Below are 24,092 nucleotides of genomic sequence, written 5' to 3'. Positions count from 1 at the left end.
TCTATACAGAGATTTTTGGGTTTTGCCAATTATTACAGGAAATTTATTAAGAATTTTTCTGTAATTGTTAAACCTCTAACCGATCTCACGAGGAAAGGTGCGAATACGGCCCAGTGGACTACTGAGGCCATTGAACCATTTGAGTATCTCAAAGAGAGGTTCAGTTCTTCCCCTATCCTTATGCAGCCTGATGAGACCAAGCCTTTTTTGGTTGAGGTCGATGCTTCATCGGTGGGGGTCGGAGCAGTTTTGTCTCAGGAGAACAAGGGTGGAGTACATCTTTGTGCCTTTTCGAAAAAAAATTCAGAAACCGAACTGAATTATGATGTTGGAAATCGGGAGTTGCTGGCTATTAAACTTGCGTTTGAACATTGCCGTCATTTTTTGGAAGGCGCTAGATTTCCTATTCAGGTTTTCACAGATCATAAGAATTTGATCTATCTGGATGCTGCCCAGCGCTTGAATGCCCGTCAAGCTAGATGGGCACTTTTTTTTTTCTCGGTTTCCTTTTTCTGTTACCTATATCCCTGGTACTAAGAATGTTAAAGCCGATGCTTTATCTCACAGCTTCTCTCCTACGGTCGGTGCCGAGGAGGAGGAGAGCATTTTACAGAAAGGAGTTGTGGTGGCGGCTTTGGACTCCATTTTGGAGAATGGGATTCTGAAAGCTCAAGATGATGCTCCATCTAACACTCCCCATGGGAGGTTGTTCGTGCCTAGAGTCTTTAGGAGAGATTTGTTTGTGGAGTGTCATGAGTCTCGGTTGGCAGGTCATCCAGGAATTTCGGAGACTAAGAGACTTATCAGTCGCAGTTTTTGGTGGCCTGGATGGCAGAAGGAAGTCATCAAGTGGGTGCGTCAGTGTACTGTGTGTGCTAGGTCAAAGGCTTCACATACTCCTGCTGCGGGGTTGCTTTGCCTTCTGGAGGTTCCTAGTGCACCTTGGACGCATCTCACAATGGATTTTATTACTGATCTTCCTGTGTCCGAGGGTTTTACTGTCATCTGGGTGGTCGTGGACCGTTTTAGTAAGATGTGTCATTTGGTTCCATTCATTAAGTTGCCCTGCGCCAAGACACTCGCTAAGTCATTGGTTAAGGAGATTGTCAAGCTCCATGGCGTTCCCACGGATATTGTTTCTGATAGAGGCCCTCAGTTTGTGGCTCGCTTTTGGCGTGCTTTTTGTGACAGGTTGGGAGTCTATTTGTCATTTTCGTCTGGTTATCATCCTGAGTCTAATGGACAGACTGAAAGAAAGAACCAGGATGTTGAACAGTTTTTGCGTTGTTTTGTGGCGGACAATCAAGAGGTGTGGTCTGAGTTTCTGTCTCTCGCAGAATTTGCTCTTAATCATACATCCTCCTCTGCTGGGTGTTCTCCTTTTTTTGTTGTTGTACTGGGAGACATCCATCTTCTGGTTCGTTCTCCAAATTGGGGTCGGCGGTGCCGGAGGAGGAGAATTTTTCCGGAGATTTGGAGAGAGTTTGGACTAATGTACGTTGCAACCTTCAAGAGGCTAACAAGAAGTCCAAGAAGTATTTTGACAGGAAACGTAAGGAGGTTTTGTTTACTGTGGGTGACATGGTTTGGTTGTCCTCGAAGAGCCTGCGGTTGAGGATTCCCTCTAAAAAACTGGGTCCTAAGTTTGTGGGTCCATTTAAAGTGCTTCAGATTGTTAACCCGTCTGCTGTTAGGTTGGATGTCCCTACTTCCTGGAAGATTAATCCTGTGTTTCATGTTTCCTTGTTGAAAAAGGCCGACGTATCTGAGGGACGCCACTGTCACAGTTCCTCCTGTGGTGGAAGACGGCGAATATGAAGTTTCTCGTATCTTGAATTCTAGGTGGCATAGAGGGAGATTACAGTATCTTGTCTCCTGGAAGGGTTTCGGTCCCGAAGACAACTCCTGGGTGAGGACGGATGATGTCTCTGCTCCTAGGCTTGTTAAAGCTTTCCACAGGTTTCAGGATAGGCCTGGGCCTGGAGGATCCGGAGGATCCTCATAAAAGAGGGGGTACTGTTAGAACCCTCCTGTTTGTTTTTTCTATCTTGTGTTTTGCGGTCATGTGACCATCTGCCTTTATATTCCAGCTCCGCCCTTCTGGCTGTGCTGGACTTCAATGTTTGACTGTTTCTCTAGCCTGGTGCTTCGGTGCTTTTCTCTGTCAAGTTCGCTTGGTCCTCTGGGACCTTTAGTACATTTTTGTTAGTTTGTCTTTTTGTGTTCTGCAACAACTTCTGTTTAGGAGGTGTCCTATTTTTGTCCTTAGTTCTTTTAGGGACCCCTCCCTTAATTCTATAGGTCTTCGTTCAGACTAGCCGAAGACTAAGGCGGGTCTGTTCACTAGGAACAGGCAGCCCGCTACATAGTAGGGATTCAGCTTAGTCTTACTGTAGGGACAGCTTTCCCCTATCTTTCCTTAGTACATGTTGCATATCATAACACTAGGAGGCTGGGGTTGGTGCTGCCCAAAAAGTTGACAGTCAACAGATTAAGAAACTGACAAGATGCCATAGATAGAAAACGTATGACTGTTATTAAAAAGAAGAGGGGCTATATTGGTCACTCATATATATTGTTTTAATGTCAGAAACATATTTGTGTACATTTGAAGTTGTTTGGTTATTTTTCCTTTAACAGATGAAAATAAACAATTGAGATGAGAACATTTAGTTTTTCATTTAGTTGCATAATAATTTTGCACACAGTTGCTCTCCTAAGAAACACAAAACTTCACTTTCACTTTATTACATATTCAGGTTTTAGGGTTATTAACTAGTGATGAGCGAGCATGCTCGGTTATCGAGTTATACGAGTGTACTTGGGTTAGGATAGAGTGGCCGGCGTTCCAAAGTGAAATGCTTGTTCACCCACGGATGCATGTATCATGGATGATCGCATGTGTAGTGGCAGTGTAACAGCCACGATACATGCAGCTTCGGGGTACACGAGCATTTGACTCGAGCACGCCGGCTACTCTATCCGAACTCGAGCATGCTCGGATAATTTGATATCGAAGCATGCTCGCTCATCACTATTATTAACTTTTGGATTGACCAACAGCATTTTAGTTGTTCAATATTAAAACAAATCATCAAAAATACAAATTGCCTAATAATTCTGCACATAATGTAGAGCCAAACATTTGATCATGAGTGCTACATAAAACTGATTTGGCATTGGTACTCTTCTTAACTTTTCCTAGTAGGTTAACTATAAATCATGCCGATTCATTATTTTGTTTAGTATCATAGCAAATACTATCACAAGAATCAACATAGATTTTATGCTTTGTTAATGGCCAATAAACTAGTAAAGCAAATAAGTTTTCATGTATGAGTGTCAATTCAAGCACTTTCAGGGTAAATTAAAAATTTGTGTTTGGGTGAACTCAGTCACCTAAGACATAGAAGTTAGGATGGTTTTTAATCGTTAATCCTCAACACTGCAGAACTCTTTATGTGCCCTTATAATGGTAACAATTCAAACAAACACTTAGGCCTGGCTTTCCTACATACACGTCATCTGTTTTTTGTCATTCAGCTTTTTTCCCTATTTTCTACTGCTGAACTGGCGCAACATGTAGCATTTTCTTATCCGGATTTTTGAAGGGCTGAGCACAACAACTGATGCACCAAACTATTGAATCAACACTAGCATTGATTTCGCTCTGGTGTTCAACTAGAAGGGAAAAAAGCCAGATGGCCGAATAGAAGGGATCCCAGCCTTACATAAAGCATCACTAGTAATATAAGTCAAGAATTCCATATTATGACAAGTCTTCAGAAACCTTACCCTTACACTTAGAAAGCTGTTGCTCCATGTATGTGTCCTGCTTACAGATACATCCTTCTAAATCACCACTGACTGCCAAAAAATGTATTAAGAAATTTTGTAAGGCTAAATGTAATTTACTGCACTCTCATTTCAGGCTAGGAACTGGTTGGTTATCCTTGGCTTCAATAGAATCAGTGGATAGGAAATCTGAGTTCATGGTAAATTATATTCCCATGAATGTGGAGTTTAAGTGAAACATCCCAAATTCTAAAGAGCTCCAAAAAGTTCATAAAAAGTTTTTAACTCTTTTTAACCAATGTATCATCAAACAACTTGCGTTATAATATTAATCATCTTTCATTTAAATAATCTATAAAACATGAAAAATAGTTAACTAAAAATACGATACTGGTTCTAAATGTCCCTAGACAACCATCGCCATTGTGTACTCATCAAACTTGCCCTTTCGCTTAGAGTGATTGAATATGTCAAATAACTGTCATGTAGATGGAAGGAGGAGTTAATTATAAGGCAACCAAGTCACCAAATAGAAAGAAATACTACAAACTTGGTACAGTTTTCATTTTTTTAAGGGAAAAAATGGTGACGGGATAACAGAGCATTCAACTCTAAGATAACTACACGTAGGTAGGTGTAATAAAAATTGCTTTGATGGTTGACTAGAATAGACGTGTAGTAAATTAAAGAATTAATGAATATATTTATTATTGCAATTATGTGTTCAATAAAAAATAAATAAATCATAAAATAATTCAATCATATATCTAATAATAATACAAATAGCGAGCAGAACGATGGCTCAGTGGTTAGCATTATGTCTTGCAGAGTAAGCATCTACATGGAGGTCGAATGTTGTCCCATGTTTATATGTGTTTCCTTTGGGTTTCCCGATAGCAGGAGCATATAGTAAGTATAGTTGACTTCCTATGAAATTAATGATGTCTGTTAGATTGTGGATTAATGTCGATTTTTGTACAGCGGAAAATAAAATACGATGGCATTTTATAAGCAACCAGAAAAAAAATAAAACAAAATATATGTACGTATATATGAATAAATACAAATGGATCTGTTACAGATACACTAACAGACACAAGCCATGAATACAACGCCATAAAGTCTAAACCCATTGAACGTCCTATGCTTGTGAATATTGTATCCTAATGCCCAATAATGCATTACAATTATGCGTTCTGTAAATAAGGCATATCATTTCTATACTACATAGGGATGTATAGCACTATTAAAAGCGTACTGACGCCGTATGTAGGTGACGGGACCATTGTAATGGTACAATTTACTATGATGGGAATATTTGACCACTGTATCGTGATTCTATACTATATGTTGGGTTAGTATATGTCTTAAACTTTCTTTACTCTACAATTAAATCTATAATACAAGGAATAAATATAATTTTAGATACTATGTATAAAGCTTGAGAAAAGTTCTGCTATGGAACCGAAACGCTACCAAATGGGCTAACAAAAGTCCTTCACCTTTTTTTTCATATTTATTAGTATTGCTGCCTATTCTTCTATTTATATTTTATTGGACAAAGAGGGTATGTGTCCAAGAAGCTGTGCACCTGTATTATAGTATTTTTGGCACTGCTTCGCTATATATTTTTCTCTCTCTATATATATATATTTGTTTTTATTTTTTTTGTACAGCAGATGCTGCAAAGTGAAGTGACCATCCAGCTCCATTAAGACCTAGCTTCATTTCCTCCTCCTCCGTAAGAGGTGAACTGGGCACAGCCACATGATAAAATATATTAGTGGTTGAGTTAATTAATTAAATGTGGTTGTTTTATGGCACGCTCAGATGCATTGCTAATTTGACTGCTGCAGTGCTGCTCGCTACATAAAACCGTGTTTATATTGGGAAGGTACTATATCTGGTTTTGTTAAGCAGAATTTAATACCGTCCACGCTACATATCCGTCACCCATCATATTAAGTTTTCACTCGTCATATATCCAATCTAAAAATACGACATGATCATAGACGTAATACCTGTTTCAAATATCATTTGATATCTTAATAGGGCAGTTAGGCACAAGCAAGATATGGCATGGTGTAAAGAAGGAAGTTTATTTTTCTAGAAATTAATGCATTTTTGACCAATCTGAAAGCTGAAGACTTATTGTAGGAATAAAGTCAACGTTGGCAAAGCTTTAATGGATTTCTCTCACAATGTAGTAATTGCTGATCGTTTTTCTATGGATATATGTTGTAACTTAAGAGGGCACAGAAAAGAGCAGAGCATGGTTAATTTCTGTGTGCTCTCGTTAAGAAGGCCAGTGCTGGCAGCCAAGAAGACGTGCCATCAAGGTCATACAAGGTTACAGTACAGCTCAGTTATCCCTACAGTAAAGTAATACATCTAACAAATGCCACCATTCTCCGGTATAAATTAAAACAGTCGAATAAATGGTTATCACATAAACTGCAGTCTAAGAAAAATAAAACGATAATGGACGGTAAAGGTTAATTTGTTCATGTTTTGGCACCTAAGATGGAGCAAGTATATTTGGAGCGGGCAACGCCCATGTCTGCATGTCTCCAGCTCATTGCCCCCTGTATGTGGTGCCAACTCATCACATTGTATAGTAATGGCGTTTTGCATATGCAATTAACGATACGAGATCTCATAAAATATAGTTTATTGATAGATGATTACAATAAAAAAAAAAGACCTAACTAGGTATGTATTAGAAAAGTGCGGCAAAATTGGCCTTTTAGGACAATAGAAAAGGTAATTATCTATTATCATATGATGATTTTAACAAAATTTCAAACCCATTGTGTCGTCCTTGATAATCAAGTCATGATGGAAATATGGCCACGGTGACATAAGTTATTGGAGGGAATAAAACGCCATAGTTTGTGTTGCCGAGTAAGAAAATTGAGAAAAAAAATAAAATTGATTGTAGCTCTGTTTTGGGGTCTTCTATAACTCAGTATGTTGAATGCCATCACAAAATCCTAGAATAAAAACAAAAACCGGTCATATGATATACAACAGACGTCACGACCTACTGTACATCCGACACACAGAACAATCAGCTGTTGTTTTCTTCAGCTCACATCCCCAGCTCAGTAGCACGTCGCCATGGACTATCCATCGTCAGTAGGAAACCGGTTGATCTTATACATGATTTAGTTATAGAAAAATAGACACACTTATGTTATATATGTTACGTATAGGTAATATACTAGACTGATAAATCCAAAATAATCAATGGTCACAGCCTTATATTTGGATACTGCAGCTCCTGGGACGCAGCCATAGATATAACCATCTACTACTCACAGTACATTGAAGAAGAAATCTATCGATTGAAGTAATATACGATCAAAGCTCAGCCATTTTCAGGTTAAATAGAATTTCCAAGTCAAACTTCTCTTTTTTTTTAATGGAGAATGATGACAGTGAAAGTGTGATTATAAATATTAAAATGCTACGTATCCGAAAAGAAAATGCCATCTAATTTCCTTCCCATGAGATTTAAGATTTTTTTTTAAGTCATTAAATGAGTTCTTCCCAGTCTAAATCTTTTGGTATCAATTCAATATGACATAAGTAAAAGTTTCTCAGCAGATAGTATCGGACTGCTTAGATTTGGCCTGAGTACGTGTGTAGAGCTGTGTTACATGCTGCCAATGTATACACACACCTGACAATTACTGTATGTATTGTCCTACATACCGGATGACTGCCGTTAATGGAAACTGTATGTGACACCACTGTACAGACATATAATTAAGCAATACCGAATTCTGGGCATTCTCGTGGTAGAATACGGTGCAAATCAAACATTTAAAACACTTTTTATCCATTATGTTCGAGGTCTTGGGAAATATTTTTTTTTTCTTCATTTAATTAATATCATAAAATATTTAAACTCTATTTTTTTTCAAGGTATTGTGGCGTTTAACATTTTGGTAGAAAGTATATAAAATTACTCCTAATCCTTTTTTTAGAAGTTTCTCTAAATAAGGAAATTAATAATATTTCCATATACATTTACTTTAATTTTTATCATTATTTAGAAAAAAAATAAAGAACGGGAAATATTTTTTAGGATATTCTATATTATAATCCTTATTTAATTTGTGCGTGATTCGACACTTGATTAGCGCTATATATTATATAATTCAGCAAAAAAACGTAATCTAATTAGCAAACAATTTTTTTTCAGCAATTAAGGTTTCTTTTTACCTTTTTAGAGACTTATTGGACCTATTGTGACAGCCATAATATAAGAGAAATGAAGTGCATGCATGTAATGGCAAATATATATATCATAAATGGGAGGATAATTAGGGATTGTGCCAATCATATTACTTAATAGTAATATATACAGATTATATTGCACAACATGAAAAAAAGTGACAAATGTAGACTTTTTCACATATTTTAATTTAATTCAAGAAGTAAAATAAGTCCTCATTTTGAGTGTATAAGGAGGAGAAGTTATGGATGATGATGAGTGTAGGAACTACAAGTTCCAGAATGCCTTGCAAAGCAACAAAAGGCCAATAGGTTGATAAGTCTGAATAGTTCTGATTAAGTTTGGAGCTGTTAACTAGTAGTTATACATTATTATAGGTGTAACATAAAAAGGATTATCTTTATCATCATACTAACTGAATACAATCCTATGGGTTTGTAGAAAAAACAATAGTGAAATAAAAATCCTACAATTCTGTATAACTTCCCCACAAGTGTATATAATCCTAGATAAAATACAAATAAGAAAATTAATTATAAAAATAATACATTTTAACGACTGCTTTCTCAAATGAGTTAAAAAATCATGGAAATAATTTCCGGATGTGTTCTAGTGTATGTCAAATATTCCTGCCAAAAATCATAGGTTGCGTTTTTGTGCAATTTGTGGCACTATTGTGATTAAACAACTAAAACTATATGGGCTGCCATTCATATTCTTTAGAAAAATCTCATGTGCTGACCCTGTGATCAAAACTTCAGTAGGAACATTTCCATAAAATCCTTTCAAGATACATATATATCTACATACACATAATTGACACAGTTAATTCTACGGAAACCGTAGGCTACAGATACTAAAAACAACATTTCTTCACGTTTCCAATAAACACAAGAGCCGAACATTAAATGTCATTACTGTAATCTAGCTCAGGCTTTTTGGGCCTACGTTCTTCAGGCAGGAAAATAACAAACACATTATGATTTTCTTCTACTTAAATGCTTCGGAAAAGTAGAGCCGGACGCTGGGACGACATTATGAGCATATAAGAGATTATAAGAGGTTTATACAGGTTGGGTATAACGTATGATGTCTACTTAACATTCGTGGTAAGTACACTTTGTGTGACTCGAGCTGTTTACCCGTCAGTATTAGACAGTGTGCTAGTGTACCTGCAAGCTGCCATAGATGCAGCACTGTATAGAAAAATGTCAAAAGTCCTATCAACTTCATTTACAACTCGAGCTGCATGAGAGGAGATCTATAAGCACATACTGTTAGGATTAAATATTTATTTAAAACCTCAGGGTTTTTTCTTTTACATACCAAGATCTCAAGCCTTCATTTTAAGATGTCATTGGTTCTAAAATCAATATTTTATCTTGGATACATAATGCATTTTTCCCCCCTAAAACAGACTGGCTCTACGTGGTAAAGCAAACTACACCGCCTGACTGCTGAACACTGGCAAAGTGTGCTCGTTATTCATTACATAAAAAAAAAAAAAGACCAAATTGTCTGGAGTGCATTGTGTTCTCTTACTCCTCTAGTCATTAATATTTCAAGCCAGGCCACTTATTTAATACACAAATGATCCTGGGCAAAGGAAGAAAAGATGCTATGGATGGCAGAGAAATACCAAAAAATTAGCAATATGGTGGAATTTTGTTTTGTGATCTGCAATATTACACTGATCGCGGTTCCGTCCGATCTTCTTTAGGATGATAAATGGTAACCTACTCTTCTTATGAATTTAAGATCGCTTTAAAAATATACGTTCACAGAATGAAATGTGTGTGTGATTAAGTAGAAAAATGTCAATTTGCATATTTCAGTAGCAGAGGCCTACCGTGCACGATGGGCAATGGAAAATTTAAATAAAAGCACTTTGCATTACTAATAAAATCAGATCCCGTTTTGAATAGTAAAAGAAATGTGCTGGCAGAAAAATCTTGGTCTCTAAAGAACAATTTTTTCGAAAAAAGGATAAAGTTATATGTAGTAATACAGATCATGGTACAATGCAACAAACTAATGGCCCAGCTATAGATCCGGAAGGGGGTTAAAAATGATCAAAAAGGCATAAGCAAAACCATAAACCTACCTGCTACTTCATTGCACAGCTTGTCAGCTAAATTTTCAGTATCTTTGATAAGAAGTGAAATTATTTCCTCATCATTCTCCTCCACCACATGTTCACACTACAAGAAATGAGTAATGTGTTCAAGACAGGAAAAAAAAAAAAGCAGTAGAATCCAATGTTCAACGCTCAACTAATACTTCAATAATAAGATTGACATTCTGTTCAACTTTGTTTCTATGAATACAAAGACAATTTATGACTGTAATAAAAGTAAAAATGTTGGCATTTTCCAGTATGTGCTTGTTTAAAACCTAATTCTTCTACCTCAGTTACCCTTGATCAATAAAAAAAAATCAAAAAACTATAAAAAAAAAACTACAAAAAGTATAAAAAAAAAATACATCAGTTGATTGAAATAAAAAAAACAAAAATGTGAAATGCAAATTCTTAAAAGATAAACATTTCTAAAAATAAACTAAAAAAAAGTTTAAATAATTAATTGTGTATATAATTACTAACTTATCAATAAAGACATTCTTAAAAAATAGAAATATGTATAAACTACAACCAAACTGTACGTTACCATTCAACTAAAAAAGTACATAATTTTTTTTTTACTTTACTATAGCACAAAAAAAATGAAAAAAGATTTCTATAAAATGTATATGTAAAACAACAAAGTATAAATTTACGCTTCACAGAGATGTTCAGTTCTTTACTCCTTTGTATTCTAAGTGATACAAACACATGCAAGTATTGTGTGAGAAAATGTCTTACCGCAAACTTTAGAGGATTGCTATCTTCAGGATTGAACTGGAAATTGTTAAAGTCGACTGAAGGGAACGCCTCATTATCTCTGGGAGCAAACCTTTTGAAAGCCTTTTTCTTGGTATCAGGGTCTATGTAGAGGCTGTAGTCATCCATTTTTTCACATATTCCTTCTAAAACCTCTGTGAGATATACCTCAGATTTGACTAATGGAAGCTGTAAAAAAAATAAATTATTTAGAAGATAAGCAGCTTAGGACAGATTATTACTACACAGGACGAACAGTGATAAAGACAACTTCAAAAAGAGAGGGAAAGGCAAAGTATCTAGAAATACAGTTACATAGTTTCCATACTTCTTGCATGTGGAAGAGTTGTGGAAAACCTGTGCTCTGATTAGTTGTTGTTCGCCATCTTCAATGCAGCTGTTATATTGCTTCCCAGGGGCTTTGTGCAGAAAATAATAGCTTACAAAATGTAACTTCTCCCAGGTTCTACTGTTTCAGCTTTATTTCATAACAGCTGGTCCATGTCTTTGTCTCATTCGCTTTCCTCCAGAATTAAGTAAGAGTTCAAGAAGCTTTAACAAACTACCTACATACTTAGCGGTGTCTCCACAGCAAATACTCAAAGGGTCAAAGAGCACCCAGTACTCTTGGTAACTGGGACAAAAAGCCCACTCCCTAGTCTAGACAGGTCAAGGTGCAAGATGGTCCTATCTCTGTTGCTTCTTCCGGAATGGGGGTGTGAAGTGAAGCCAAGTGCACAGTAAACAATACTGATGCATCTTTGGGCCTTTCCAAAGGCTTTCTCTCCACCCTCTGCTGATCAAAGTAGGAAGTTTTCATGACAACCACAGTCAAAGGGGTTGAATCACAAATGAACTAGATTTCAGCAATGTTGATATATCCAGTCTCTATTGTCTCCTTTCAGACACAGTATGAACCCTTCCGGTCTCAATGACTACATTATAGAGGCACTTTCACATGTGTGCTTCATTTACACAAAGGGTTTCCTTGCTTCACCACCATCTGGACACAAATCAAATAAATACAGGCTGGAGAATTAAAATTTGGGGCTAGCTTTTATTGTTTCATTCATGCTCCGTTTAAAATTCAGCCTTCTGGATGTGACATTTGTTTCCCAGAGTGCAGAATAAAAAAAAAACACACACAAAGGAAAACATTTTTTTTACAGCATATTTCTTCATATTCCAACATCGAATACACCCCAAAACAAAAAAAAAACATCATAAAAGCTCAAAAGTTTTAAGAAAAATTATTTTAAAAAATATGTTTACAAATATATGTTTTTTTTTCCGGATGTATAATGTTATCGCTGGCCATGCTGAAATCCATCACTATAAATAAACTTCTACTAAAAGTTAAACTTTCAAAATTAAGGAAATTAAATGAGAAAAATTGTAAATTAAAAAGTGTTAAAACATAATATTTTTTTGCATGTTATCATAGTTGACCTCCTCCTCTTAGCCTAAGAGCCAATGCCACATGGAATTGGGAACAAAAAATGGCCACTTCAACACTCTCCAAAACCTGGCAAAATAATGACCTGGGTTAGTTATATGCTAAATACTTATTATAATAACTTGGAACTCTGGATGGGCAAAGTTTCCTGATGGATTAATACATGTGCTGTCAAATATGGGAATAATGATTCTCAGATTATTGATGCAGCATAGATATAAATAATTAAAGTCCATCTCTGGGCAAAAAAAAAAGAATTTCCAGCCTTTTGCCCCAAGCTGTGGATCAAGAGAATATTTCTTTATTCAGGGGATGAGGCATGACAATATGGTATCACTTAATAAAGAAATGGGCAAGAAATACCCCATGGCATCTCAGCATTGTGAGAGAAAGTAAATATTTTGGGGATGGGTGATTGACGCATACAGAGGCAAGCATTCAATTATCGCTTTTTGACAGAAGACTGATTATAAAGGGAATTCTATTTTTTTTTTTAAGAAGTCAAACTGTTAATATCTAATGAAATGTAAAATAATAAGTGGCATAATATTGAATGAATTTTCCAGCACTTTTGATAATAATATCCACCCGAAATCCACGTCGATCAGCTGATTGAAGGGCCCGTCCCATGCCAGCCAGTGTGGGGTCTCTTTCATTATTTACCAGGCACGGCTCAGTACATTTTGGTCGTGTCAGGTACATTTTGTAGTAGTCGTGCCAGATATTATAGTATAGAACCATTTATTTAAAGTGAGCTGTAGAGTCAGGCACATCCACTGCCAAATGTACAGAGCTGTACCAGGTAAAGAATAATCCGGGCCATGTCACCGTATCCCCCTTTACTCAGCCCCTCATATGACTCAAATTTTGAATTACCATACTCTGATACTGATGGCTTATCCTAGGCATACATGCATATCTCTAGACATAGTCAAGGCCACCAGAGTAAAAACATTAATAGTGTTGTTCAAACACAAAAAATATACGGTATATAAAAAAATTTCCAAATTACAGTAAAATATTACTGTATAAGGAACAGAAAGATGAAGTTCGTAATGCTGACATAAACACAGCTTAAAAGTATTATAATGTAGATTAGTTCTTTACATAAGGAACTAAACTTAGGTAACATTATCGTAAAGTATAAACTTCATGTCATTCTTGCATTTGTATACCAAATGTCAACATAATAACCTACCTTAGCCTCACTGCCTATAAAAGCTCCAGCTTGCCACTGTGTCCTTATAAGAGTTGTGGCTATAAACAATGATACTGTAATACCTGTCTTTGTGTGTCCCCACAATACCTGTACCCAGGCATGTGTGATCAAGCACCATGGACAGCAACCAAGCACGACTGCTCCAATCACACAGGGGATTTTGGGTCCCCGGCTCTCTCGATCGGTGGTTGCCTCTGTGGATGGACCACCATCCATCATAAATTTATTACAAGCCATTATAGAGCAGTATATAGTGGGAAATTATATTGACAGATAAAATCAAGTCCCAAAACAAGGAATTAATCAATTGGTAAAACTATGAACTTTTAGAGTTTTATCAATATTTCCTCATCGTTCTTCATCAACTCTGCAAAACTTAGCGAAAAAAGTTCACAATGACTTTGGTCACCAATGAAAACATCAATTTTGTGCTGTCAACTGCATCTTTAAATGGCAGGTTTAATGTTTTTCTATTGCTCTAAAATTAAAAATAAGGCTCCTTTGCACACAAAGACTGAGAGGGACTCAATGTTATATACATTAAATGGAGGCCATTAATATGATGTGAATAGAGCCTAATAGAAGCTGTAACTCAGAACACACATGTATATATATATATACATATATATATATATATATATATACACACACACATATACTGTGTGGAAAATAAGTATTTGATACACTGCCGATTTTGCTAGCTACAAAGAATGGAGAGGTCGGTAATTTTTTTCTTACAGAGAGACAATCTTAAAAAACAACAAAAACAGAAAATCACATTGTATGACTTTTACATAATTAATTTGCATTTTTATTGCATGAATTAAGTATTTCATACAATAGAAAAACAGGACTTAATATTTAGTACAGAAACCTTTGTTTGCAATTACAGAGGTCAGATGTTTCCGGTAGTTCTTGACCAAGTTTGAACACATTGCAGCAGGGATTTTGGCCCACTCCTCCATACAGATCTTCTCCAGATCTTTCAAGTTTTGGGGCTGGGCAACATTAAGTGGCTAGGCCACTCCAGGACCTTGAAATCTCTCAATACATGACCCCATCCAACCTCCCTTCAATAAGGTGCAGTGGTCCTGTCCCCTTAGCAGAAAAGCATCTTCAAAGTACAATGTTTGCCCCACCATGCTTCACGGTTGGTCCCAGCTCTCTACGGGTCATTGACCAGGTCCTCCCATGTATTTCTGGGCTGATTCCTGGCCTTTCTCAGCATCATCTTTACCTCACGAGGCGAGATCCTGCATGGAGTCCCAGCCCGAGGAAGATTGACATTCATCTTTTGCTTCTTCCATATTCTAATAATTGGGTCAACAGTTGTTGCCTTCTCACCAAGCTGCTTGCCTGTTGTCCTGTAGCCCATTCACAGCCTTCTGCAGGTCTACAATTTTGTCTCTGGTGTCCTTAGAAAGCTCTTTGGTCTTGGCCATGGTGGAGTGTGATTGATTGTGTGGACAGGTGTCTTTTATACAGGTAACAAGATCAAACAAGTAATGAGTGCAGAGTAGGAGGGCTTTTTAAAGAAAAGCTAAACAGGTCGGTGAGAGCCAGAATTCTTGCTAGCTGATAGGTGATCAAATACTTATTTCATGCAATAAAATGCAATTTAATTATTTAAAAATCATACAATGTGATTTTCTGTTTGTTATTTTTAGAGTCTGCCTTTCATAGTTGAAGTATACCTACGATAAAAATTACAGACCTCTTCATTCTTTGTAGGTGGGAAAACTTGCAAAATAGACAGTATATCAAATACTTATTTTCCCCAATGTATATATAGAAGTACATGCATTACATATGACAGCTTAAACTCTTCATGAATAAAATACCATGTGGATGAAGACTGGCACATCAATTCATGAAACTCAAATATAATAAAAGTTTTCAACAACAAAATTCTACAAGCTAAAATAAAGTCTTTGAATGTCACAGATTTAAGTGTCTATCCAGGAGTTACGCTCCAGGGCCAGAACTAAATGTATACATAGATTGTTAAATGTGCAATTTGAGAATCTTTAACTTATTCTTCGAAGGTTGGCAAGAGGTGCAGTGAGGTGTAATAGCACCTTTCAAAACGAAGGAACTTCTATTGTTTCAAGTTCTAGCAATACTACTACAGAAAAAAACAAGATTTAATTATTTCTGCAAATTAAGTTGGTAGTGCAATGTGGGAGGTCCAAAACAAGGCACTCTGTATGCCAATGTGTATGCCAATAAATCCTCTCCAATGCATCACCCGTGTGTTAGATGATGGCGACATTATCCTGTCTGGCTTTGAAATCCACGCTATCACTGTTCGATACAGGGAAGGAGAATGTACAGTAGCTTTGGCCTCGTTGATGTACTGTATATACAGGACAATGTCCACACCTGGAAAAATAGTGCACCCTCAGGCAAACTGTGCATCTGAAGAATTTCAGAGCTTTACAGGATAAAGTTGACATCAATCCACACAAGAAAGGGGGACACTAGGACTAATTTCTTCAAAATTGTTTTTTTTTTCAAAGGTAAGCCATTCTGTGACCATATAGGTATATGTTCATATATCCATAAGTGTAATACTCTGTGATTATATTCGTTTAGTGGGGAGAACTCTGATGACAGACTCCTTTTAAAGAGTATCTACAGTCAAATTATTACCCTTTATTACCCTTTCCAGTGCATATTTAGCATCAGTCACACAGAGTAATATTAGAAATGTACTGTCAGGTGTACAGGCTATAGACCCGGTTTGTTCCTTCCTCCACTGACCACAAGTACTAAATGTTAAGTCTCAAAAAAGAAAAAAAAATCTGCTTCCAGTTCTAATGGTAAATTGTAAGTTAGTGGTCATTAGGCATCCAGTAAAATTGGCATACGGATCATTGGGCCGGGTCCCACAATAAAAAGCAACAGAAAAAAAGTAGTAGATCCAGCTTCAAAACAATATTAGAAAAATAGGTAAAAAATAAACTTTATTTCATCTTTGATTAAAATCACATACCGTAAGTGAATCAGAAAAACATTAATGTTAAAAGGGAAACCCATAACCTACGCATTTCAAACCCATTATAAGTTCTTAATCATAGCCATGGCTGGATATACTACTTTTTTTCTGTTACTAAATGTTAAGTGCAGAATTCTTATTTGTATTGAAGGAGCTGTACTGAGTAACCACTGCAGTCTAAAGATCTTGAGACTTGGAAGAATCACATCCCTTGATTTTCCTTGACTGTCACTCGGGCACCACCTTTTACACCAACAACAAATGTTATGGGAACTCCCATTCTTCTGCCCCAGATCCACCCTAAAATATGTGACTCCACCCACTACACCCCAAGTTGTCTGCAATGGAGTCTGCTGCTGGAAAGAAAATTTCTTGGACCAAATTAGGGAAAAATACATAAAAGGTTTATCAATAGGGTATTACTTACTCCCGTAGTGCAAATATGTAATGCATTGGTCTTGAAAATCTGAAAAAGTGTGGGTTTATCCCCACGACATAGTGTGAGACATGCTGGCTCAACAGTAAATCCTTCTGACGACTCATTGTTGAACTGAAACATCACACACTATGTTGTGGTAAAAAATTCACTTTTTCATATATTTAAGATCCTGGTGCTGTTGTCTCTTTTATATATTCTCTGGGTTATTTTCAAGGAATTGTTGCACCCTTGTGGCAATGTGCACAGCGCATCTTGAACTTGTCCGGAAAAAGAGCTGTGTGGTCTCCATGATAAGATTGTTCTGCAATAATGCATTGCTGGAGGTACACTTTAAGATTTATATGTTTTTATTTTAAGTACAGTTGGAGCAAAAAGATTCACAGGACCCTGGTCCAGTAGCTATGTCATTAATTTGTGGTCGCCGGATCAAAGCCCTGTGAACCTCCTCCGACTTGCTGGCATCCCAGGCGCCTTCTCTATTTAGTAGCCTCAAGGCAACGTTACCGTTGCAGCGCAACACATGCATGATATCGCACTGGGTTAACTAATCAGAAGAGGTGTCAGGGAGGAGGAGTTTTGTAGGTAGCTCTAATCGGACAACCATGGACTACCAGCCACTGGACAACTCTAATCTAAAATCTTATAAAGACATGAGTAATCAATAAATATCAGGCAAAAACTAAAGATACATACCCAATAGGTGTCTAAACTACATACAAAGTATTACCTTGGGATAGCTTTCTAAAATACATGCAAAGCATCACCTTGGGTTATAGGGAGTCTATACATCTACAAGATACTGGTCCCCTATCTGTTACTTAAGTGTCTATTTTGGCAATAGAGGAAACTAATAAGTTCTTTTTGATTTTAAGGGTATGAGGATCCTGAATGGCGCCTGTCAATGAACAATTTCCTTTTGTAATTATGCCAGAGACAAGGCTTTCCACCCAGAACAGGCTCGAAGAGATACCAGACTCATTAAAATATCAATGCGGAAGGAGCCATCATTGTAGCAGGAGAAATCCTTTTGACCAAAGTCAAAACTATTATCTGTATTTAGAGGATAAGACACTGAACATTTATTTCGGATACATTACACATTGGCTCGGCATATATTAAACATCTGACTTAATTGGTGGTATTCTTGGCTATGTGATAAAAAAAGAAGAGATTAAAGACATAGACATCATTTTTTATAGCAAATATAAATTTCAGTTGGACGGATCTTTTAACTAATTCAGAGATCTTGTAGGTGGTGAAGAATGAATGCACAAAATATAAAAAAGGTACAAGCTTTCGTTATACTAAAATTAAGCATTATTTACATAACCCCCCTTGATCTTTAAAGGGTATAAGGCATGCCCTTGTGTCCACTCCAGGCCACTGTTGGCCATTCAAGTGCCAAATGCACCCATGCTTGGTACCAATTTTGCAGTGATAATACTAAGAAATGGACATTAAAGAGGTTATCCAAGACTTTTATATATTTATTCTTATGTGGCTGAGAACTTACAGGCAGGTAGTTACTAACTACCTGCCTGTTCTGTCGGCTCCTGCCTGCGATTCTGCGGCTTCCATTGACATTATGTCGATAGCGCAGTATCTTTTCCGCTCTGCTCAGCTGATAGGGCGTCTTTTACAATGTCATTCTAATTGACAGCTGGCTGTCAACTAGCATGACATCGGCAGTGACGTTGTGTCGACAGAGCAGACCAGAAAAGGAAGAGCTGCTTTGCTGAAGTGTGAAGCAGCAGAACCAGTCCATGACCTCTCTAAACTGGCAGGGATTGACAACGGGCAGAACAAGCAGCTAGTTGGCAACTTCCTGCCTGTTACTTCTTATCCCCATAAGAAAAAAAACCCTCAAAAGACTTGGATAACCTCTTTAAATTGAAAGAAGGCATTTATGAAAACCCAAACCAAAAGTGGTCAGTTTGTGGTGTTTCCACCTGTTTTGGGGTGTTCTCAGAAATGGAATTAAATATCCTGATTTTAGAAATTGAAATGTTAGTAAAAGTAGAGGCTCCTAGTAATCACCCTATATATACACAATATTTCTAGGTCTTTAATCATAATTGCTTCTGATAATAAGAAACACTTGTAACTGTATGCCACATTTCTCTGTCCCTGAACCACTGCATACATGTAGATTTGCAGCTTTATACTATTGGAAAGCTAATTCACAATGATTGTGAGAGTTGTAAGGTACAGGATGTGTCAATCTTCGCAACCAATGCTTTTACTGCACCCATCATCTTAAAATAAAAATGGAGCATCTTGGCAAGAATAGGTTACCATTGTAGGCTTACAGTTTCTATGCTAACCCATGACAAAAGATATAAGGTCAAACAAACCATTTGTACTCTGCAGTCATACTCTCTTCAATCTATCATCTACTTCTTGTTCACATATATTGAGGCACCTACACATTAGACATACAGGAGATGTTAGGACATCCTATTCTAAATCCATAATAGGTATTAATATGCAGTTGGGCTCCCATATTGCAGTTAAAACAGCTTCCACTCTTCTGGGAAGGTCTTTTAGAACAGAGGTCCCCAACCTTTTTTGCACCAGGGACCGGCTTTAAGCAAGACCAGTTTTCCATGGCCCGGTGGGGGTGGGGGCGGGGCTTTGGTCATATGGGGGTGGGGTTATGGAGGGGTGGAGCTGTATGGGGAGGATGCTGGCGGGACCTCGGTGTACAGCGCTGCTAAGTAGCAGCATTGTACATTGAGCGTCAGTGTATACAGCGCTGCTGCTTAGCAGCGCTACACACTGAACACCGGTACCGGGAGCCGCGTCACTGAAGCCAGTCTGCTGCCCCAGCACGCCCCACATAACATGTTCTGCCGGGGGCGTGTCAGTGAGGAGAGCCTGCCGCCCCACCCCGTCAGGAACACACCATGCTGTGCAGGAGGGCCGCGTCACTAAGACCCGCCCCGTGACGTACAACAGGTACCATGCTGTGCTGTGGAGGGCTGCGTCACTAAGACCCGCCCGACGCCCCACCCCGTCCTGCATAATGTTCTCTGCCGGGAGCTGCGAGCTGTCACGGCTATGGCAGAAAACATTATAAATCCACACAGAGCGAGCTCTGACCAGGCGCAGGGCTGCGGAGCTAGCTGTCAGCGGCGCCGCGGACCAGCTGAAAAACCCCAACGGCCCGGTCCTGGTCCGCGGACCGGCGGTTGGGGACCTCTGTTTTAGAAGATTTTGGAGTGTGTCAGTGGGAAATTTTGCACATTCATTCAGAAAAGCATTTGTGAGCATCTGTTCTAGTTTATTCCAAAGGTGTTATATGGGGTTGTGGTTAGGGCACCAAACTCACTCTACCATACCTTTATGGACCTTGCTTTGTGCACTGGGGCACAGTCATGCAACAAGAAAAAGGGCAGTCTCCAAACTATTTCCCCCAAACATACAACAGCTGTTCTCGCTGTTGGTGGCGGAGGCCGCCAGCCGGAAGTGCTCAATTGCGGAGCAGCTCCGTCTTCTGATAGTGGCCGGTTCAGGGTACTGCACATCAGTCTCCTATTGATTTGAATAGAAAGCAGATGTGCAGTACCCAGCCGCGGCCACTATCAGAAGACAGAGCAGTTCAGCAATTGAGCATTTCCAGCTGCCGGCTGCAGCTGACACTGAGAAAAACTAAATCAGTGGGGGTGTTGTGTGCCGGACATCGACCAATCAAACATTGATGCCCTATCCTACGGATATATCATCAATGATAAAGTAGTGGACAACCTCTTAAATATTTCCGCTTACTAAAACGAAGGTGCCTAGGTCAACTCCTGAAAAACAACCCCATAGTATTATACCTTCACTGTCAAACTAAACTTGGCACAGTTGGCACAATGCAGTCAGGCAGGTAACGGTCTCCTGGCATTCATCAAACCCAGACTCCTCCATCAGATGATAAATAGAGGAATGTGATTCATCATTCCACAGAACAGGATTGCATTTTTCAATGGTTTTCTTTAGGCATGATGCTTGCTGATGTAAGGCTTCCATGCAGCTGCTTGGTCACAGACACCTATGACATGAAGCTCCTGGCACACAGTTTTTGGGCTAATGTTAATGCCATAGAGGTTTGTACTTCACAGTTATTGAGTCAGCAGAGAATTGGTGAATTTTCTGCATTATTATATTAAAAAGCAATTGTGAAATCTTGCAGTTTCTGAGATATGGAGTTTCACACTGACATTTCCTGCTCTGTAGACATTTTCAGCAGTCATATCATTATCATCACAGGCAGATTAACAATGACAAGCAACGCCTATGTATATATAGTTAATCACAGGACCACACGCTGTTCACAGATAGTGATGGTCACAGCTCACCTTCTCCCTTTCCATGCCCAATGACCTCTATAAAGACCATAGAAAATGTTTAGAAAACTCAATGTTTTTCAGGTATGGTCTACAGTTTCCTATGTGTGGCAGCTATAAAGAATATCTATGAATCTATCTAACAGCTGAGGCAAGATGGCTGCCCTCATAATTATGTACAGAAAATAGAATAAAAAAATCTACAATCAGAAAAAAAAGCAAACTAGAATTATTTTTAGTATTTTTTAATTAAGTAATTTAAATATGGAGGAGAGAAGATAAAGAAAATATTTTATTTGATTAATGTAAAATACGTTATCTACAGTATATTGGCCTATGTTATTTCTAAGAGCAGGGTCTTCACCGAACTAAGGGTACGATTGAATATGCTTATAGTGTCTACTGCATAACTGCATTTTGTGTACTAGTCCTTCATACTGTAATGCAATGTTATGAATCTTGCAGCCTAAATACCTGGGTGGTGAACAGTGGCATACAAAGAATAATGGGGGCCACAAAGCAAAGAACAAAAATGGACCCTCGATTATGGTACAAACTTTTATCGCACAGAAGACAACAAAATTATATTTGTTTTCCCTCTTCATGACCTCAGTTTCTCTGGAGGCAGAAGTCCATAACATAGAAAGATTATGGTTGGCACACCGGGTGGCTGATGGCCCTCAGTGATAGGATGGATAACCAGACAATAATGTATAGAAGACTATAACCAGACTAATAATGTACAGCACTACTTAGTGGTAGGGAGGAAAATTTTACAGAGGTCAACATGTCATGTACAAGTCTCTAGGAGAAGGTGACCAGTCCTAACTATCCCCATTCAGTCTGAGGAGGTGGTAAGTGGTGCAGGACTTGTAATCTATGAAAAATAATGGCACTTGTATTGATCTGTCAGCATTTCATGTTCAAGGGTTCCACACTTTGCAAGATGTCCAATGTTTTGGTACTCTCGAACGATGATTACATCCTCCTAACAGACCATGATCAAGGTCTGGGAGATCCAAAACTTTGGACTGCCTGTAAAGTGAGGTACCCTTAACATGCTGACAGATCAGTTACTACTTCTCAGATCGGATGGGATGACTAGGACTGGTCACCATCTCTTAGAGTCCCACAACAGCGGGATGGTAGATAAAGCACAGAATACACAGCAGCAGCAAAGCGAGCTACCGTGTTGGCATAACTGCTAAGTTACAGAAACAATGTAGCTCGCTGGGCTATGCCATTTCCATAACTCCCATTCTTTTCCATAATAACTAAGCAAACAAGACAATGAAGTTGCAATTGGCTGTTTTGATAACCCTGTCTCAGGTGGCAGGGACCTAAAAGCAGTGATTCCCATCTTGGCCTTGAAAGGCAGAAATGGGATAAACCCTATAAAATGGATTCATAAGATCCCATTCACAAGAAAGAGGCCAAAAGAGGATCTTTTTGGTTTCAGTCTGGCAAGAATACTCTGCATTATAGCTTATTTAGCAAACTGGGCTATTCCATTAGGAGGCATCCATTGAATCCCTCAGGATACATTTCTTTTACTGTGTAAGCCTACGTATGATGGAGGCCACTCAGCGAATATGTCTAAGGCAACTACTGGGAAATCTACCCAACAGAAACCTTGGATGAAAACTGCAGACACTGAATAACAGGAGCCTATCGAATCTGCATACAGATTGCTTAACAGTTAAATTTCACAGAGGGAAGCCATAGTGGTAAAACAATAAAAAAAAGGCACACTCACCCCTTGATCAAGCTTCCATGTCCAGCACTCATGCTCCAATGGTCTCTGTTGGACTGGGAGTGATGTTGTCACTCACCACTAGTGACCAGACACGGATTTATTGCAGGGTCAGAAGTACTGACAGTGCAGCCAATTAATGACCAGATCTCTGGTGGTGAGTGACATCACAGCTCCCAGCCTGCCAGAGACCATCAGAGTGGCAGAGCTGGAGCGCAGTGAAGTCAGCGGTCAATTCATTAATTAGGTCACTAGTGGTCGATCAAATCACCACTCAAACCTGGCAGAGACTGTCCGAGCATTAGTGCTGGAGGGGTAAGTATGCATTTTTATTGTTTTACTCCTATGGTTGTAAACTGTGAAATTAATCTATTGAGCGTAGAACCCCTTTAACCATAACTAGGCACTTTGCAGGTATGCCAACTAAACCAATTAGAAGTGTCATGCCCTCCATTGCACTTCTTCACCTTTACTTATCCGTTTGCCAATGCCATATAAAGCTACCAGTAGAAGCTGTGCACTCAGCAACTTTCAATGAAAAATAGCAATTAAACGCCCGTTTTGGTTGCATAAAGATGTTCCGTTCCTAATTAGGCATAGTTAAAAGTCAATATTTAGAAGATGCAATTCAAACCTTAGTCGCTGTAGGCTAGAACAGGGGGAAGATGAATACACAGTAACACTAAAGGGATGATGAGTACCATAATTAGCTATTATGTTAATTGAATCCACAGCGATTTTGTTGGGTGAGATTTCTTCATATAATATGCAAATAGCTTCGAAAGGTTTGGTTTATTAGATAATATAATTAGAAATCGGGCTAACGCCGTGAATTTTAATGAGGCATAATAAAAGGTTTGATGTGAGTAATAGAGAAGGAGAAAAAACATCTGGGTTCAATCAATAAGTGGCCTTTTATATATCGTGTAGGTAGACTGCCGTCTAGATATGTGAATATAGAGCAGGTGTTTCCTAACCAG

General features: G+C 38.2%; 1 protein-coding gene across 1 annotated transcript in view; it reads right to left on the bottom strand.

Moving 5' to 3' along the window:
• Positions 1–6,451: 6,451 nt before the first annotated feature.
• Positions 6,452–24,092, bottom strand: part of CNPY1 (canopy FGF signaling regulator 1) — a 270,619-nt gene continuing 252,978 nt past the window's right edge. The window contains exons 4-6 of the mRNA XM_073677697.1: positions 10,899–11,105; positions 10,143–10,239; positions 6,452–6,788 (exon numbers count right to left, since the gene is read on the bottom strand). Coding sequence (XP_073533798.1) covers positions 6,754–6,788; positions 10,143–10,239; positions 10,899–11,105 — 339 coding nt within the window. The 3' untranslated portion in view covers positions 6,452–6,753. The remainder of the gene's footprint in view (positions 6,789–10,142; positions 10,240–10,898; positions 11,106–24,092) is intronic.

This window comes from Phyllobates terribilis, unplaced genomic scaffold, assembly GCF_046119375.1.
Source record: "Phyllobates terribilis strain yellow unplaced genomic scaffold, ASM4611937v1 Scaffold_4__5_contigs__length_816908805, whole genome shotgun sequence".
In the NCBI taxonomy this organism is placed as follows: Eukaryota; Metazoa; Chordata; class Amphibia; order Anura; family Dendrobatidae; genus Phyllobates; species Phyllobates terribilis.
Note: the sequence above shows the minus strand (reverse complement) of the source record. Positions and strands in the feature narration are given on the sequence as shown.